Here is a 20,437-nt window from a genome sequence, read left to right as displayed (position 1 = left end):
AGGCCTTGCCTTAAACACCAGGATAAGAAGTTTAAAAAGTGCTCTCTTCTTGATGGGCAGCCCTCCCACATCTACACACACTAGGCCCCTCACCGCACCCAACGGCAGTAACAAAAGATCCCCGCCAAAGAGCCCTGTACTGTGTGCCCGTCCGGTATTGCAGCACCGACCTGACGAGGGGCAGGCTCATATGATGAAGCAGTACACCTAGCTTGTTAGGTGTGTGAGCCCTAGTTCCGAAAAGGGGAATTCCCTTTCCTTTCTCTTCAGTGTGGGGCTACTCATGGCTCACCCCCACCTTTAGTATCTCCCTGCTCCTTCACTTGGACTCAGTGGAACTTCATACTCTTCTTGTGTACAACCCTTCAGGATGCCATTCTGCTTCTTCAGCTAGGTGACTTCATGGCTTCGCTAGACCTAAAGAAAATCTATTTCCACATTTTAATACATCTGGCACATATCCAATATCTCGGGTTTGTGGTAGGCAGAAGGCACTACCAATTCAAAGTCCTCCCCTTTGGGGTGACTGCTGCACCTTGGGTACAAGTGCCTTGCAGCAGTACATGCTTACCTGCTTAGACAGGGCGTCCATTTATTCCAGTATCTGGCCTATTGGCTTATGAAAGCTGCAATTCAACAGTGTCAAAACCACACGCACATCACAGTAGATCTGCTTAATCACCTGGGGTTTACCTTCAATGTCACCAAATCCCACCTCCAACCCCTATCGATCCAGCCTTACCTAGGAGCTATTTTCAACACACACATAGGCCTAGAATATCCCTGTAGTACAAGGATCCAGTCTTTCCAAAAACAAATACCCTTGTTTTAATCAGATCAGCCGCTTAGTCAGGACAGTCATGTGCTTTATAGGCATGATGGCTTCCTGCATAGTTATCGTACCTCATGCAAGTCTACATTTGCGTCTGTTGCAGGAATGCTTAGCTCTACAGTGGTGTTACACAGATTGTCATTGGGACGATATGGTGTTGATCCGCTGCACACTCAACACTCTCTGCAAGAGGTGGTACACCAACAACCTGTTGCTGGGTCGGCCTTTCCTCAACCTTGTTCTGTACACCTTTGTTACAACGAATGCTTCACTCATGGGGTGGGATGCACTTTTTCAAGATTTGACAGTGCAGGACCTGTGGGAGATCAAATACCTGGGGCTCCACATCAACTACCTGGAGCTTCTAGCTGTTTACCTAGCATTGCAAACTTTCCTACCTCAGGTTATAGACAAGGTTGTCCTAGTCCGGATGAACAATGTGACAGCCATGTATTAGCTACAGAAACAGGGGGATCACGCTTTCCACAACTTTCAGCTGTCTCAAAGCATTTGGACTCTTAGTTACAACATTCACCTTTTAGCGGATTGCCTTACAGGGGTGGACAACAATCTTGTTGACCTCAGCAGGATGCAGCAAGTCCATGAGTGGGAACTCCACCCACAAGTCCTCCATTGTTACTGTCGCAAATGAGGATTCCCTCAAATAGATTTGTTTGCAACCACGGTCAATGCCAAATGCCCACATTTTGCCTTCAGGTTCCCACACCCACACCCACAGCGGCAATTGGTCAGGGACATTTGTCTACCCTTTTCCACCTCTCCCTCTTCTTCCATTTGTGATTCAGAGGCTCAGGCAAACGTCTCTCCTGCTCATCTTGGTAGCTCCCACATGGGCTCTCCAGCCTTGGTTCACAACTCTCCTCCACTTTTCTCTAGTTCCCCACATGAAGCTACCCAACAGTCAGGACCTTCTCATGCAGAATCCTGGAGAAATCAAGCACCCAGGTTCCTTAAGCTAGTGATTTGGCACCTGAAGTCAGAGAATTTGGATACCTAAATGTTCCCCCTGAGCGCATTAACATTTTCAGGGATATCTGCAGACCTACCACTTTGGCATACTACACAGCCAAATGGTAGAGGACTGTCTGCGGTTGTCACTCTGAACAAATTGACCCTTTTAAGGCTACAATACAAAACATTGTCTGTAACTTGCTTCATTTACAGATCTCTGGCCTAGCCTTCACTTCTATACGATAATATTGAGCCGCAGTAGCTCAAGATCCCAGAAGAATGATTCTATCATGGGTCCCTACTGCACCCTCATGGAATCTTACACTGTCCTCATACGACTGATGGGACCCCTGCTGCCTTCAATTTCTCTCTTGAAAGGTCGCATTTGTTATTTCTGTTACCTCGCTCAGGCCTGCTAGTGAGCCGCAGGCATTAACCTTCGAAGAATCTTTCTTTCAACTCCACAGAGACAGGGTTGTCCTCCACACCAACCACAAATTCCTTTAAAAGGTAGTGCTCATCTCCATCTCAATCAGTTGGCTTACCTGTGTTTTTTCTTCAACCAGACTCTGTTGCCTAGCGGGCTTCAATACTTTGTATGTCATAGGAGCCCTCATGTAGTACATTGATAGGACAAAAACGTTTAGAAAGCCTCAACAACTTTCTGTTGCTTTTTCTCTAGCTGATAAAGAAAAGGCTATATCCAAATTGGGCATTGCCATATGGATAGTTAACTGAATTCAAACATGTTATGCTAAAGCTAAAAGAACTTTATCTGCTCCTCCTAAAGCGCACACACTACTCAAAAGAAAGGAGCATCTATAGCCTTCCTGGGGAATATTCCAGTAGCAGACATGTAAAACACCTACCTGGTCTACACCACACACTTTCACTAAACACTCATGTGTGGATGCTCTATAAAGCCAACAAGCTAACATTGGCCAGGCAGTGCTACATACAATTTTCCAAACAACTGCAACACCCACAGCTTGGCCACTGTTATTGGGGAGGACTGCTTTACAGCCTGTGCAGAGCATGTGTATCTATAGTCACACATACCTTGAACGGATAATGTCACTTACCCTGTAAGCATCTGTTCATGGCATGTCGTACTGTAGATTCAGACACACCCATCTTCCTCTCCTGACTCCTGCGGCCATAGCAGTTTTCTCCTAATATTGTTTTTCCTCTTATGCATGAACATCTCTTTTCTTATCACTCCATTTCACACTCCATCCCCCCCCCCCGCCGTGCGGGAAAACAATCTAACAATGTGGAGTCCGTGCCCATGTGCATTATCACCAAGAGGAGTAGTCACTCTCATCTTGTGACTCAAAAGAGTTCTTAGAAGAAAAACAACTTGCACACATCCAGAACAAATACTATATGGCAGTAGTATGCACAGCATGTTCATCTACACCACTACATGCCATGAACAGATGCTTACAGGGTAAGTTACATTTTAACATTTTCCTTCTGGTGGGTACTTTATCTGACTGCAGATTCCTCACTTCATCCCCACCATCCTGTTCTGTGGAGTGGTATCTTTTTATTATCTAAAAACGTCCCAAGATTTATAATCTACAATTTTTCGTTCTGTGTTGGATGGTGTAGAAAAGGCAAAGATAAGAAACTATCGTCAGCGCCCATGGGTTGTGCTTATATGTGGCTTTGCTCTGTCATCGGGCGGGATGGAGTGAAGGCGATGCCATCTAGCCGTGTGGGGGAGCACTGCTAAAAAATGGTCCAGCCTGGTGCCTGGGGGATGTTCTAAGGTGAGAAATCTACAGTCACATAGATTACCCACTAAAAAGAGTAGTCTAAAGGTTAAGTAACTTATTGAATAGTGGCACTGCAGAACTTCCACCTTTTAACATATACCAACCCATGGTAATTCATGTTAAACAGGCAAAGAAGCTTTTCCAAAGACTGGTTAACACATTGATGAAAATACACAAGGCGGACAGTTCTACAGTCTCATTTGTGTCTAATGCTATTTCCACAGCAGCTCTGCAACATTTCACTACTGCCAATGCTTCAGTTAAGCAGTTTTTGAATGGTTTCTTACGTGCCAAAAGCCAAAAAAACTAGAAAAGTATGAGCCTGGACATCTTGAAGGATCGGCATACACAATTAGTCTCCAAACATGCAGGCCTTCCTGCATTTCTCCAGGTGCTCTCTTTCACTTTTTTACTAAGAACTGACATGAAATCCAAAGAGAGTTTACCGGGCTCCTTGTTTATCTATCGAGTTGTCCAGGAAATTGTGGACTTCCAACACTTTATTCATGAAAGTATTTAGACTTCTGAAACTAAGGATAACTTCCAAAACTGTAGGCATTCAGTTTTATGTAGAATTTCCACTCCAAAAACGCTAACTGAAACTTTGAGCAAAGCCAATTAAATGAAATGGATTCTCTCGTTGGGTATTTTCTGGCGAACTGCAACAAATATTACAAACACCTTTATCAACAAGTGTCTTTACCAACCCGGCTCAGATATTGGCAAGGCAGATGGCCGCCAGATTGATCTTGAGAAGCTGTACTGAACTGGTATCATGATTTTAGTCAGATACAGGTACACATTCAGAACATGCTTTTTGAAGGAACATTCTTGACAAATGGGTTAAAGATATTCCCGAAAGAATAAAAAAGAGACTTTAATGGCACACTAAATTGGAGCCTTAATAGTTTGTCCTCAACCAAGAATGTAGGCTCATGCCAACTGCCATCCTCTACTACCTAAAATATTCTTTCTATATTAGGCACAGGGCTACATCTAGCCACCATTTACCCTTGGCATACAGTTCAGATCTTTAAATAATGAAGGCGAAGAGAAGACCCCATTTAAGAGGAAGAGGTGGCTCTGGAAGAGGTACCAACAATCTCAACAGACGCTTACTTGTGGACAACGCCACACCCTCATTCACTACTGCACCCTGGCTTAGAAGCAGCTGAGAAACTTCAAGGATAGTGAATAGTAATAATAGACAAATTAATGCTTGTTGCAGCCTTTTTAGGATACATCATCTTGTTAAAAAAGAGGCCATTCAGATACATTCATAACGTTTGCTGCTATTAGAAGCCATAGAGGAGGTAGCACAAACAGAGCGAGGACAAGAAATGTATTTCGCTTACTTTGCTGATACCAAATGAAGTATCTGCCTTTAGAATAGTGCTGGGAATAAGGCCACTAAGCAAATGGGTTTAAACAATTAATTTAATAACCTCATTAAATGATGTAATACCATGTAGGTTCCAAAATGACTTACTTTTCAAAAATCAAGATCAGGGAGAGCCATGGGAGGATTATCTATTTATATAGACCTGGGCCTTCCGGGCAGTTGCATTTGCCTTGACTGGAACTCCCATAGGACCCAGGCAGTTAGGTTCTCCGGGAAGGGGCTTAGATTTGTAGTCGCTAATATCTACAACAATGAGACAGCGGGAACCCACACCTCTCTTGCTGCTGAATTGGATCACAGGTTGGGTCAGGAAACAACGGGCCAAAAAAAGGGGCAGCCACATGCGCTGATGGTTATGGGAGACTATAATTGCCATCTGTGCCCGGCACTGGTTCAAATAAATACAGACTGGTCCCAATGCCCCATGGAGAAGGGGCCGCACTTTTCCCATACGCCGACAGGGTTAGCTTTTAGTATGCTCCGGCTCAAGTATGACCTTGAACATACTATTAACATGATGGGGACGCAGGAGGATGGTACACTCCCACCCACATTTAAGGGCAGAGGATGCTCATCCTTCATAGACTCTATCCTGGTCTCAAGATCTCTGATAAACAAGATAACTAGTGCAGGGATTGAATGGAGTGGTTTCAGTGACCATAACCCTCTTGTCTTGGAGTTGCTGTACATGGTGGGCCCAAGTAATAGAGTCCAAAGCACAATCACTGAGAGGGCAACAGACCAAGGCAGGAGACTAAAGTGGGCCAAAATTGATGGGGAAAAGTTTTATAAGGACCTGGTGGATGCCGGCAAATTTGCCATCAATGACTGTTTACATGCAGAAGTTCACGGATTGAGGCTACTGGAAGCATTCGACCAGATTGCTAAGCTGATCGACGGTCTATTAAAGACTGGCTAAAAATCTGGGTCAATCCTGATGCGTCTCTCAGTAGAGAAATCTTATCGGATTGTTTAGAGAGGGACAAATGTATGCGCATCCCCTGGCTCCATTATGTGAAGAACACCCTAGAGGAGCTAGGCTTTGGGAACCTCTTTACTAACCCTGCAACAATTGTAGCCCAGAATAAGTTGCAAGTAGGGAAAATTTTTCTAGAGCGGAAAAACCTATGCAGAGCTGAGGCTGAAGGGTGTAAAAAGACCGTGAGGGCCCACTACCTAGTGAAGAGCGTGGAGGGTATGGAGCCATACTTGTACCTCATGTATAACGCACAGGATAGGTTCTTGATGTGTCGTTTCAGACTGAACCTACTCCCATTTATGTTGGCATCACCAGCAGGATTTGCTACATCAATCGAACAGAAGGGGCCCTACGGCTGCGACAACAGGTCTCCGCAGGACTCCCTTCACTTTGTCTTACTCTGCCCCTTTTACTCAATGCCCAGGCGCAGATTTCTTGTAAACCTCTTAAAAAAAGCTAAATTGGTTCACGCTAGGGAGGCACTAGCATTTTTACAGAAAGCTTCGGAACCCTTAACATTGTGCAGTATCATGAATTTTATTAAGGTAGCGGTCCGTTTAAGGCTTACTAGGGTAGAAGACTGAAATGTTTTTAACTTTATCCCTTTCAAGTGTTATACACTGTTTTTACTGTTTGTATTTTATGCTTTGTTAACACTTTGCACAAAGGATCTTGGAAATGTTTAATGACTTTTTACTATGTATATATGTGTGTGCTTTTATGGTGTTTTTTAATCACCGAATAAAGATTCTTTGAATTGAATTGAATTGACTTACTTTTTCCCTTGATTGGAAGAATGCACACTCTACCTGTCAGTGCTTTGGAGACACTAGAGATTATTACATATATTGTGTGTGCCAGAAATTACCATATCCCTCTTTTGCCTTTTGGAATACAATGAGCTCTGAGTGGTTTAGGAAAATGCTTGGTAATTTCCTGAACCTCTCACACCTGAGCCAACTATTACCACTTAAGACGACAGAGCCTCCTATTTTTCAGTTCCTTTCAGACTATCTCGTGTGACAAGGTGATACCAATAAGAACAGAATTTCTGATGGATACATCTGCCAGTGGATTCCTCACCTTGTGAATATCCCCTGCGTCAGCAACATTCGGAAAATCTTTCGCAGCTCTTCACGCCAACGTGGACAACGTCACATAAGCACGGCACCACGCGCGGCTCCGCTGACGTCACCAACTCCATAATAGGCCTACGTCGGCGTGATGACATCAGTTCCCTTTTTTCCGCGTCGTCGATGCTAACGGTTTTTCTAGGGATCCTCAGTAGCTACTGGGTAACTCTGTTACTGTTTGTTACTTTAAGTGCTTTCTTGTTTCTTTGTCTCCTGTCGTGATGTCCTCGAAGAAGACCGGATTCAAGCCGTGCGGAGAATGCGGAAAGATGATATCTATCACGGATCCGCATGAGGACTGTGTATGGTGCCTTTCTTCAGACCATGATGTCCAAGGGTGTCCATGTTGCAAGAAAATGAACCCCAAGGGGCTTCGAGAAAGAGAGGAAGAGCTCGAAGTCTTACTCGAGGCGGTCAAGGTCGCTTTCGAGGTCCCGCTCGAGGCTGCCTTCGAGGTCGTCTTCGGGTCATGCTTCAAGATCAAGGAAGAAGCATAAGAAGAGGAAGCATGGTTCTCGGCGTCATTCTGAGAAGGATTCGGACACAAAGTCGAAGTCTCCAGGTAGGAGGCGTCGGAAGAATGATATATCTCCTTCACCTGTTGTTCCGGACCCGGAAGGTGAGGCTTCGCCTGTGGAGTCTCTGGAGCATTCTCCGGCTCCGGCATCAAATCCGTCTCTGGCGCCGTCTCGATCTCCAACTCGAGAAGACGAAGAGGCTCCTTTGCTGGAAGGGTCTGCGACTCCGGAGAATCAGCAAGAGGACTTGGCTGATGCAGTTCCTGTGCCTCAGCAGGAGCAGCCTGGGGGTCAATACCCTCCATTTCCAGGCCCAGATCAAGATCCTACGCATTACCTAAATGCCATGTATGGAGTCTTCTCGAGAGCCATGTACCCCTCTGGAGCACCAGCTGGTCCCATGGGTCCGATGGCCTTTAATCTCGGTGTGCCTAAGGCATATGCTCCGGCACCATTTATGCCGTCTCTGGCTTGGCATTTTCCAGCCCGAAGTCGTCGACGCCGGTTCCATCTTCGCCGGCTCCGGTCCGACCTCCTGCACTCCATACTGCACCACCGGCTCCGAGTTTGACCTCGGCACTGGCTCCGTTGGAGTAGGTTGTGGCTCCGTCGACGCCAACCCCGAAGATGAGGTCTGGCGGGAGGCTCAGAGGCTTTTGGAGGAGCGTAGGTATATAGCGCAGGACATTAAAGAAGGTGAGCTGCAGGATTCTGACTATTTCTTTGAAGAACTTAAAGAGGCCAGTGGTCTGGAATTGTCTCTAGAGTGGGAAATTTCCTCAGCTCCTGACCTCCCTTCGAGGGATGTAGTGCCATATCACACAGTTATCAGGAAGGCGGTTGAGCTGTTGGATCTAAATCTGCCCACTGCTGAGTTCAAGTCGAACATCTTGACAGAGGTATTACATTATCCCTCTTCAGTGGTGGAACCTATGTTGCCTTTTAATGAGGCAATTACAGAGCCTGTTTTAGAGGTGTGGAAAAAGCCCTTTTCATCGCCTGCTGTTTCGCGAGCTGTTGCTAGAAGATATAGGGTGGCTCCTGGAGATCCTGACTTTCTTTCGACTCATCCATCTCCAGAGAGTTTGGTTGTTCAAGCAGCCTGTTCCAAGACTACAACTTGGGCTTTTCTGCAGGTACCTGCTGACAAGGAGTCTAAAAAGCTGGACCAATCAGCCTAAAAGGTATTTTCATCAGTTAGCATGTCCACAAATGCAACATGCCTTTTAGGACAAAATATACATGATTTGATGGACTCTGCTTAACAGTTGGCACCAAAAATACCGGAAGAGGATAGACAGAATTTCAATTAAGTTCTTGCGGATACTCAGGCTGCTGCTCGCAGGTGATCCAGAGTGGCTTGGATACAGCTGACTCTGTGGCAAGGGGTCATCTGTTGCTACCAGAAGAGCTGCGTGGTTAAAGTCCTCAGATTTTTCTCCTGATGTAGAGGCTACATTAATAGACCTCCCATTTGATGGCTCTGGCCTGTTTGGGAAGAAGGCGGATGCTGCCTTGGAAAGGTTCAAGGACAGTAGGGCAACAGCTAGATCTTTGGGCCTTCAGACCAGAGGTACATTGGGCAAAAGATACAGAGGATTTGGGAGATCTTCATTTCGTGCCTACAAGCAACCACAACAGCAGCAGAATCCTCTGTACAAGTCGTACAGGGGTAGAAACAGAGGTCGCCAAGCTTTCTCCTCTTCCTCTTCCCACTCCCCACCAACCACAGCAAAGCAGTCCTAGATCCGCCATTCCGGATCATGCTGGTCCTATAGGGGGTCGGCTTACTCATTTTCTACGGGATTGGGAATCGGTCACATCGGACCTTTGGGTTCTCAATCACGTGGAGAATGGGTATGCTCTCCGCTTTCGGGAATTCCCCCCAAATTATTCTCCTTGCCAAGGGTTCTTCACAGCGGATCACCTGCTACTTTTGCAGGAGGAAGTCCTGGCGTTAATAAGAAAAGGTGCGATAGAGGTGGTTCCAGAACAGGAAAGGGGTCAGGGATGCTACTCCCGGTATTTCCTGATCCCCCAGAAGGATGGCAGACTTCGTCCAATCCTGGACCTCAGGGCCTTGAATCTTTTTCTGAAACAGGAGAAGTTCAGTATGCTCACCCTTGCGCAGGTTCTTCAAGCGCTGCTGGAAGAAGACTGGATGGTGTAGATCGACTTGCAGGATGCATATTTCCACATCCCCATCCTGAAGTCGCACAGGAAGTATCTCCGTTTCACGGTGGGTTCGCAACATTACCAGTCTGCGGTCCTTCCGTTTAGTCTTACTACTGCGCCTCGAGTCTTCACCAAGGTGATGGCTGTGGTGGCAGCACATCTCAGAAGGTCAGGGATACCAGTATTCCCTTATCTGGACGAATGGCTGATCAAAGCAGAATCTCCAGAGAAGGTGCTCCATCATCTGCAAGTCACAACTCAGTTGTTGTACAGATTGGGCTTTTCGATAAATGTACCCAAATCTCACCTGGTGCACTCCCAGCGCAACCTGTTCATAGGTGCTGTACTGGATACTACTGTGTGTCGGGCATTCCCTCCTCCTCAAAGGATTCGCAACATACAGGAAATTATTCCTTTATTTTACAATGGAGAGGTCGTTCCAATCCTGAAGGTTCTTCGTCTGCTCGGTCTGATGGCTTCCTGCATTCTGTTGGTCAACCATGCACGCTGGCCCATGAGGGCACTCCAGTGGTGCCTCCGCAGGCAGTTGTATCAGCACAACGGAGATCTCAGGTAGTCTGTGAGGATCTCCAGAGAAGCTGCAGCAGATCTGTCTTGGTGGAGCGTGGAGGGCAATCTGTCTCAAGGAAAGCCCTTCCATCTGCCTCCATCGGTGGCCACGGTGATAACGGATGCATCCACTCTAGGGTGGGGTGCTCATCTGGGGGACCTGAAGATCAAGGGTCTTTAGTCTTTTAGAGGAAAGGTTGCTTCACATCAACCTTCTAGAGTTACGGGCGATACGTTTGGCGCTCAAGGCATTCCTCCATTCCCCGTTGGTCGGTTCAAGTCCTGACGGACAACACGACCGCGATGTGGTATGTCAACAAGCAGGGAGGAGTGGAATCGCATTGCCTTTGCAGAGAGGCTCTGCGTCTCTGGTCCTGGGTTCAGGACCACCAGATTTGTCTGATGGCAAATCATCTGGCCGGAGTTCTGAACGTACGTGCAGACAGTCTTTCGGCAGTTCTCGGCCGACCACAAGTGAAGGCTTCATCCCTATGTGGTTCGTCTTGTCTTTCGGACGTGGGAAACTCCTCGGGTGGACCTGTTTGCCACTCACAAGAATGCTCACTGCCAAGTCATTCTGCAGTCTCCAGTATCTGATGCAGGGAGCTTTGGGGGACGCGTTTCAGTTGAGTTGGGACTCAAAACTCCTTTACGCGTTTCCTCCCATACCTTTGATTCCTCGGGTTGTGAGGAAGATAAGCCAAGACCAGGCCCAAGTCATATTGATCGCCCCGGATTGGCCAAGAAGGGTGTGGTACACGGATCCTCACCTCGTGCCTGCCGCTCCGTCTCCCTCTCAGGGCAGACCTCCTCTCTCAGATGGAGGAGCAGGTTCTACACCCCCACCTCCAGACCTTACACCTTCATGACTGGAGATTGAACGGGGCAACCGGAATTCTTTTTCTCTCCCACATGACGTGGTGGATGTCATCTTATCAGCCAGGCGTCATTCCACCAAGTCTATCTACTCTTATAGGTGGTCTAAATTTGTCTCATGGTGTGGGGAGAAGTCCATTGACCCTTTGAAGGCTCGATTGTCTGACATTCTTCAGTTTGCTCTTTCCTTGGCACAGCAAGAGTTTGCTGTAGCTACGGTCAAAGGTTATCTAGCGGCCTTGTCTGCATTCCTCTGTCTGCCGGATCAGCCGTCCTTGTTTAAGTCTCCTATTGTTTTAAGGTTTTTAAAGGGCCTTACTAATAAATTTCCTCCTACCCCATTTCTTGTGCCACGATGAGGCTTGAATCTTGTGCTTACTTTCTTAATGGGTTCACCGTTTGAGCCTTTGCACAATTGTCCTTTGAGGCTTTTATCTTTTAAAACGGTCTTTCTGATTGCGATTACCTCGGCAAGGAGGGTAAGTGAGCTTCAAGCTCTGAGTTCAAAACCCCCATTTTTGACCATTAGTGCTGAAAGAATGGTACTTAGGACCAGGGCTGCTTTTCTGCCTAAGGTGGTGACTCCCTTCCATCTTGGGCAATCCATTACCCTCCCCCTCACCCTTCTAAGGAGGAGAAGAGACTTCACCGCTTGGACCCTAAGAGGGCGGTGAGCTTCTACCTGGAAATAACTAGTGAGTTCAGGATTGATGACCAGCTCTTCGTGGGTTTTATTGGCGCCAGAAGAGGAAAGGCTGTGCACAAGCGCACGCTGTCAAGATGGATTGTCTTGTGTATCAGGATATGCTACTCTCTGGCGGGTAAGGAACCTCCTGAAGGTTTGAGAGCTCATTCTACTAGAGCAAGATCTGCTACATCTGCTTTGTCTAGAGGTGTGCCTGTAGACGAGTTTTATAGAGCGGCGACTTGGGCCTCCCTCCACACTTTCACAAAGCAATACTGCTTAGATTCTGAGGTGAGGAGGGACGGTCATTTGCGCGTTCTGTCCTCCAAGATTTTCTGGTATAGAAGAGTGGACACCCTCCTCCGGGAGTGGGACTGCTGTGGGAATCTATTCACAAGGTGAGGAATCCATTGACAGATGTATCCATCAGAAGAACAAGTTACTTACCTTCGGTAACGCTTTTTCTGCTGGATACAGTATCTGCTGTGGATTCCTCACTGACCCACCTGCCTCCCCATTGTCCACTCTTCTATACCGGCATTAGTGACATTGTTTTAATGTATACATTTTATTATCAAAGAAAATGTGTTATAATTGCTTTCCAGCATTGACTGCACACTGTGTGTGTTACCATGATTATTTGGTACTGTGTACATTGTGCATATATCTACTGTTGTTGGTCCGTCCGTGTGCCTCGAAGGCACGGAAAAAGGGCGGAACTGATGTCATCACACCGACGTAGGCCTAATATGGACTCGGTGACGTCAGAGGAGCCGCGCGCGATGCCGTGCTTCTGTGACGTCATCGGCGTGAAGAGCCCCGAAAGATTTTCCGAATGTTGCTGACGCAGGGGATATTCACAAGGTGAGGAATCCACAAGAAGATACTGTATCCACCAGAAAAAGCGTTACCAAAGGTAAGTAACTTGTTCAACAGTGCTCTAACTTGCGAAGCCGGCGGAATACCCTAATCTCAACTGTCCTTGAAAGGTCATGAGTAATTGACATTGGTCTTTCAGAAAATGAATCATTCTCATGTTGAAACGTGTGCCCTAGGATAGAAAACGACATAGCAAACGTTTTTAGTCATTACCTAGAGGGATATTTGGGTCTAAGCATTAGGGTCTAAGCATTAGGGTAGGTTATTTGATGACTCTTCCGTAAGCTGTTGGAAAGCATGCTGGATATTTTCATCCCACGCAAAGTATTGGGTTGTCCTTTCCTTAAGACATAAGGGTACCCAATAAAACAGCAAGGCCTTAACGGTGCAGGCCAGTAGGATTGCAACGTCTGCATACAAGAGGACATACCTAGGAACCGAATTAGCAGAAGGTACATCTAAACAAGAAGTGATCAAATTATGGTTGTTCGTTAATTAGCACATCCCTCCGTCACATGAAAGGTAGTCCTTGATTATCAAGTGATTAAAGAGTATGGGGGATAAGTCATACTGAAAGCTATATAGATATAGGGCCGAATTTAGCAAAATCTTCTAAATAGAGGAAGCCTAGTTCCCCACAACAGATTTAGTACGATGTAGAATGGAGTAGGGAGAGGAGATGTCTTCAAAATTGAATTTTCTCCACTTGCAGGGCAAAGCAGTTGGTTTAACCCCAAACACCCACCCCATATATAGCCGTTTGTATGCACTGGGTTTTATAATTGTTCAGTAGTAGTATAATTGGTTTGCCACCTAGGGATTGGGATAAATTTAAAAAGGGTTCCCGATTCACTTTAAATGGCGATGAGAAAGGATGGTCACCCAGCATGCATAGAAATCAAAGACCCCCCCTGATAAGGGAAATGGAGTATTTTTTCAAGCCTGTTGTTTATAGTGAGACTACGTAGTTTGGGGCCACTTGCCTTTTTGTGCAACTTAGAGACGTTGGTAGCTAAGTCTAAGTTAGAAATAAACGGAGAGAAGGCACTCAAAGCACAGCAAGGGTTTAGTAGTGTGGGCCTGTAGGACTGCGTTTTCTGCATACATGAGGACGGTATTAAGAACAGTGTTAACAGAAGGTAAACCAGAAGCGATCAAATGATGCTTAGGTTTATTAATGTACATATAAATAGGAGATGTGCAAGAACCCAACCCCTGGTACACATCCCTGTAAATTAAGTGTTTCTGAGAGCTCCCCATTAGGTCCAGATCGCGCCCTAGCTGAAAGGTGTTGCTGTAGGACTTATTTGATATGCACTAGAGCTACATCTGTTCGCAGTTCAAGGAAAAGCAACCAGAGTTTGGTTCGATTTACCTTATTGAAAACACAAGATAGGTCCATAAAGACTAGGCACAATGGGCAGTGCTTAGCTATGGAATATTCACCTATTTAAAGATGGGGATTTAAGCGCTGCTGCACTGTACGAAGCTGCTCCCTGAAGCCATATTGCATGGACTTAAGATGGTATTCCCCTGTGTCCGCTCCCGTATTCTTTTGAAGATTACTCTTCAAATGAAGTGGCACTCAACTTGCTGACCTGGGAAGATTAGAAGGTTGAATCTGCCTTACTTGGGTTCAAACTTGTTACCATCAGAAAACTGCAAATGATAGAGACAAACACTTGACTCCGTAAGCTGTCCTATCGACTCTATCATTCTTTAGTCTGAAAACCTTGCAGTCTCAAAATGATATTTGTTTATTCATTAGTTGTACATATATTTCATTTGCCTAAAATATCTGACTGTTTATCAACTGCTGTGCTTGGAAGCCATGATAATTGGTTAATATTTCTCCTAGCAAATTCCAGTGCTGAAGGTGTTGGCCAAGGACAGTCAATGTGGTTGTTCTCCTGCTGAAATTCTTCGGATGGAAAGAATTATTCTGGATAAACTGAATTGGGATCTTCACACAGCTACACCACTTGATTTTCTTCACATTGTAAGTTTTACAATAATAATAGTAATAATACTTAGTTTTAAATAATGCTTAATACCACATGTATTCCTTTCTATTTAAGTAATTAATTAACAGGTGCTTCTATTAGTAAAATAATGGTACCCACCTTGCAAACATCAGAAAGATGACAGGGTTGTCTGAGTTCTAACTAGTGGCATAGTTGGATACTTCTGCTGGTAGATCCCTTACATTACATTTTGAAACCTTTCTGACACCAGACTGGTTCTGAAAAACAGTGGCATCTCTTGAAGTAAAGTGAATTTTATGGAAAGCGGCACACATTGACCAACCCAATAAAAAGATGACGCCACCTACAAAACGTAGGTCACTCGTAAACAGAGAAAGAGATTGTGTGTGTGTCTTTCGTTTGCTTAAAATGGTAAATCCGACACAATGTCTGATTTAAGAATTTTAAACAAACAACATAGGCTTGCAGTGACAGGTTGCAGGGTGTTTACCTTTTCTGTATCACAGCCTGGCACATTCAATAGCTGTGCTGAGGGTGGGACAGGACAAATAAAACAGGGGTATGGTCCCCATCTGGACCTCCCCTCACAAAAAAAGAAGCCAATGCTGGAAAACTTCCTGTAACATCTCTAGCACGCTGGAAGCGGTGCTATTGGACTCTGTAGAGGCTTCATTCCTCTTCTGGAAGTGACGACTCAGAGCTGCTTATATGCACCACCCCTGCACACTGACATTGGTTCCTTTTTTCCACACTATTAAATGCAGATACAGAACTCTGATCTCAGCTTGTACTTGAAATGAATACAAGACTAGGTAAATTCAGAGTCTTCTTCATTCAGCCACCCACACTCCACCTGGACTTTCACAACTGACATTAGATCAACATTCCATGGCAAGCTCCCATTGGAATGTACAATTGGGAAATATACACAGCAGGAAACGGGACAAACCAAATGGGATAAAGGTGTATGTTGATACAGAGAGAGGTAAATTACAACACACCTCCCTTACATCATAAGGAAAACAACATATTACTTCATAACTGATCATTCTCAAGTAATATTACATTTCTGTAAGCTTTGGTCACACGACATTTAGGATAGAATTTGCTGTGGCTTTGCTGATCCTTAATGCTCCTTTAACCTGTACCAAATTACCCCCTTTCAATGTGAGATTTCTTTCTCCATTCCTCCCATCATATCATTTCCTGTATTGGCTCTGATGTTCTACTCTCTCTCTGGGTTTAACCCTATCAGTGCTCACATCCATACCTCCTGCCAACCATGGGGGGTTTATTTTGGTACATGGTTCTCTCCCTCTGAGGGAAACAAAAAGAGAAATGCCTGTGAATAGATTGGGTGAGGTGTGGTATGCCCAAAAACAATCATCCAAGGATGTTTCCACATCTTGACCATTTACGAGTGCTAGTTGAATATGTTCTTTGATCAACTGATTAGCTCTCTCAACTAAACCATTTGCTTTGCGGCAATACAAAGCAGTTTGCCCATGTTTTGTATTGAGGTGTTGCAAAAAACCTTTTATCTGTTGGGATGTGACTTGGACACCATTGTCAGTGACAATAGTGGAGTTCTGGACTTTTTGGTTCCGTCCAGAGGTGTCAGGGAACAACACCCAAAGACCCCGGAGTTCCACCTGCCTTGGTGCGCAAATGACCAGAAACACGGGCTTCTCGATGGTGGCGTCAAAGACCAAAGGTTTATTACTGCAGGGACACAGAAATCACAGAATCTACACACGGGCAGAATCTAGGAGACTGTTCGATTTGTACATTGAGGGTTGCTCCTTATATACCAAAAATTGTGCTTCAGGCAAATATTTTACATGTCAGTACATTCCCAAACCTTTGTGTCTTAAACAATAAATATTTGGCGTTACACAGGAACTGTCGATAATATCTGATGCCAAACATCACGAAGAGGGGTTCCCACTAGTCCATCACAATCCCTTGTCAATATTGCATTCATGAGCCGGACCGCCTCATCGTAAAGTTCGTTACCTCCCCCTAATAAAGGCCCAGAGGGAAAGGAGCAGAGCCAGGTGCAGAAGATAGGAAAGCGGGATAAGAGATGTTTGGGGGTTGTAAATGGGCAAGGCTACCGGCTTCGGCCGCCTAATCATGATCAGGACAATGGACACGAGAACCAGTTCAGGTGGGCTGGCCTCGGGCAGAGGAGGCAGCCTTTGTCGAGTCATGCAGCTTCAGCGTGATCTGGTTTAAGGTGTACGTGTCATGTAAGAGGTGAATCTTCGGCTAAGACTACGTGTCCTTAATCAAAGTGGAGTGAATGAAGTGATCAGAGGCTATTGCATATGTGAGGGCAAGGAAACACAAAATGGCGGCCATGATATAAGATGGATGCCGTGGGTAGATCAGAAATGTGTTCATAACAGGAGTGCTCTTACCCGTATCGTAGCGAAAACACCAGGATATGCTAAATGGATCATTTGCGGTTCGCTGATACTAATATTATGTATTTCCGACAAACTTGAAAACACGGGTTCAAATCGTCACGGAACCTCAGACCCTCCTTTTGCCCTTACATAGGCAATTACTCAGTCTATATCAGAGTCTAATTCTATACTCATCAGGTCAGTGACATGTTGTTGTATCATCATCCTTTCTCGTGCCTTTTCTCCAAACGCAGGTGGTTTCCTAAAACAGGTTGCAGCACAAAGGCCACACAGGGCTGGACCACACTGGATAATCAGGCAGCATGAGAAGAGGAATATTAAGATGACACCAATGACCATTAGAACTTTCCATCCCCACGCTGAGATCAGAGTCCAAAACCACTCCATAAAGGACCAGTTTCCCTTGTCTACATGTATAGAGTCGGAAATCTTGTGTAGCTTGGAGATCGCCTCATAGACTGTTGGAGCATTATTAGGAATAAAGACACAGCAGCTCGATTGGATCATTCTGCATACCCCACCTCGGTCTGCAAGGATAACGTCTAAAACCATACGGTTTTGCAACGTCATGAGTCTATCCGCCTGAAGCTCAGCTGTTAGATTGCTAAGGGCACCAGCAGTTTCAGTAATAGTAGATTCAACTACCCGTGTTAGCTGACGTATGTTTCTACTATTGGCCATAGGTCCCCAGAACGGAAGGAAGCCTTTGAAAAAGTCTCCAGCTTCCTGACCAGCGGTATCTTCTTTGCTGAAGACACCTCTCGCTACTCTTGTTCTGTGGTAATCAGATGAAGCAGTGTATGTTGGAGGCAACAATCGAGCAATATAGCATGAACCTGAAAAGTCAGCAGGCAACCATGTATAAGCTCGGTCTCGACAAATGAAATAGGTACCCCTAGCAGTGAGGAAGGCAGGGGAAGAGTTAGCCGGAAACACATAAGTCTCAACGCACTCACTCCTCCCTAGCTGAGCTCTCGGATTTCTCCCATTACCTTGCAAACAAACCTGACCTCGGTGAGGTACGACCCAGATTGGAGTTGAGCTCTTTCGCTTGCTTTCTCCTAAACTAAGGCGATACTCTGAAGTATTCCAACTTAAATACACTCGTAGTTCGTCTCTAGGGTATGATGGAGTATTATTGACATCCTTGATCATGTCAATAATTCCCTGGACTAAAGCTTTGTTGGCAGAGTTATATTTAGTGGAACGTGGTGGACGCGGAGGATAGGTCTCAAGGGCATAAGCAAAGATGGTTTGAAGGGCCTGAAATGATCCATTGTAGCTGAAAGGCAAAACCAGATAGGGAATACCTTTATCCATAGTGTGGGGTATCAAGCCACACACCCAGCAGTCTGTAGTGTTAACTACCAGTTGGTGTTGGTGCAAGAGCTGTACAAAAGTGTTGTTAATGAACTCTGTACGTCGTGCTTGCTCATGTTCAGGAAACGAGTGAAATGAGTGTATAGAGGAAACAGTAGAAGTAACAGGATCAAGGGGAGGTACTGTAGTAACTGGCACAAAAATCAGATTTATACTAAAGACTATTCCACCCACCAATGTTGCTAAAATAATCAAAAATGTAACGGCACATTGCATCAAAAGGCATTTGCTACGAAGAATTTTGTACAGTCTGTTTCTGCGAACATAAATCACATTTTCTCGTTGCAGCGCAGGAAGCTCCATCTTCTACAATCCGCTCGCGACCACTGATGATGTGTACGTAGATGAAAATGCCTCTGTCAGCCCTGGGAGTTCCCAAAACCAACAGAAAGATCGACCTTGTGTCAGACCCCTGCAAATTCAAACTAGGCACACAGCCACGACCCTACGGCTACCCAGACGGCAAGGCAATTTTAAAAACAATAATCAATAGCAAACTTCCTGGCTGAAAAGCAAAAGTTCAATATATATATATATCAAAATTACAATATGCAGTTGCCTGCTTTATTAGTCCTTTTTATGGCTTCTAAGGTTGTATCTCTTCTTCGTTGGTACTGTCTGATCGGAAAATAGTGTATCGCTAGCAGCTGTTGCAGAGTTTAAGTTCGCAGATAACAAAGTTTCTTCTGATGCTGGAGACAAATGTTCAATGTTCGAAGGAGTTTTCTCAGGAGGAGAGTCAGGTTTCAAAGTGTCAGTAATCAAATCGGCATCACTGAAAGGGATAAATTTCGGGGTGATTTCAGATTCGGAGGCACCAATTCCCTTCTTCACCCAGTCGTCATAAGGCAGCGGCAACGGAACACGCTTTACGTGAGAAGCGTGAATCCAATGCTTGCGGCCAGCAACACGTACAGCTGTCCTCGTTGCCAGCAGGACCTGGAAGGGGCCGATGTAGCGAGGCTGAAGATTCTTTGTCCTCGCGAAGTTTCTGACCACCACGTGGTCGCCGGGTTTCAGTTGATGCCCTGGACTCTCCGGAGGCTTTGGTAGTGCATCGAAAACCTGTTGATGAATAAGACTCAATTTAGCAGTCAAGTCGTAAAGGTAGTCTATCAACATAGGATATTCAATGGAGCAAAATTGTTTAGGCCTTGGCACACCCCAGACATTTGCCGGGCGGCCAAACACAATCTCGTATGGAGAAAGCCCTATTCTAGAATGCACTGTTGCTCTCGTTGATAACAAGGCCAAAGGAAGTGCGTCTGGCCAAGCCAAACTTGTGGATGCTTGAATTTTGGCTATCTTCAGCTTGAGGGTACCATTATAACCCTCCACTAGACCAGCTGACTGGGGATGGTTCGCACTATGAAATTTTTGTTTCAAACCTAGGCCTGCACATACACTCTGCATAACTTTCCCTATAAACTCACTTCCGTTATCTGACCATACAATCCGTGGCATTCCAAATCTAGGGAAATATTCTTTAAGAAGAATTTTGGCAGTTGATAAGGCGGTATTGTCCTTCAGTGGGTATGCTTCTATCCACCTGGAAAAAGCACAAACCACCACCAAGACGTATTTCAAATTATTACAGCGTTCCATGTGAATGAAATCTAACTGAATCACTTCAAAGGGACAGGAAGGAGGAGCGAAATGACCAGCTGGAGTTGGAGTTCCCTTGCCAGGGTTATGCATCAAGCACACCATACAATTTTTCACCACTCTCTCTGCACACTTACTGATCCCATCATTCTTCCAGACCGGAGCCAACATCTTACAGATGCCTTTAGAACTTATATGCGCTACTCCGTGCGCCATTGTCACCACTGCAAGCA

At 45.4% G+C, this 20,437-nt stretch overlaps 1 protein-coding gene across 3 annotated transcripts in view; it reads left to right on the top strand.

The window, feature by feature from the left end:
- CCNI (cyclin I) overlaps positions 1-20,437 on the top strand; it is a 581,782-nt gene that overhangs the window by 408,188 nt on the left and 153,157 nt on the right. For all 3 annotated transcript variants that reach the window (XM_086961793.1, XM_086961794.1, XM_086961795.1), the window contains one exon: positions 14,661-14,801. In XM_086961793.1, the coding sequence (XP_086817919.1) occupies positions 14,661-14,801 (141 nt within the window). The remainder of the gene's footprint in view (positions 1-14,660; positions 14,802-20,437) is intronic.

This window comes from Lissotriton vulgaris, chromosome 3_1 (genome assembly GCF_964263255.1).
Source record: "Lissotriton vulgaris chromosome 3_1, aLisVul1.2, whole genome shotgun sequence".
Taxonomy (NCBI): domain Eukaryota; kingdom Metazoa; phylum Chordata; class Amphibia; order Caudata; family Salamandridae; genus Lissotriton; species Lissotriton vulgaris.
This window is presented reverse-complemented; position numbering and strand designations above follow the sequence as displayed.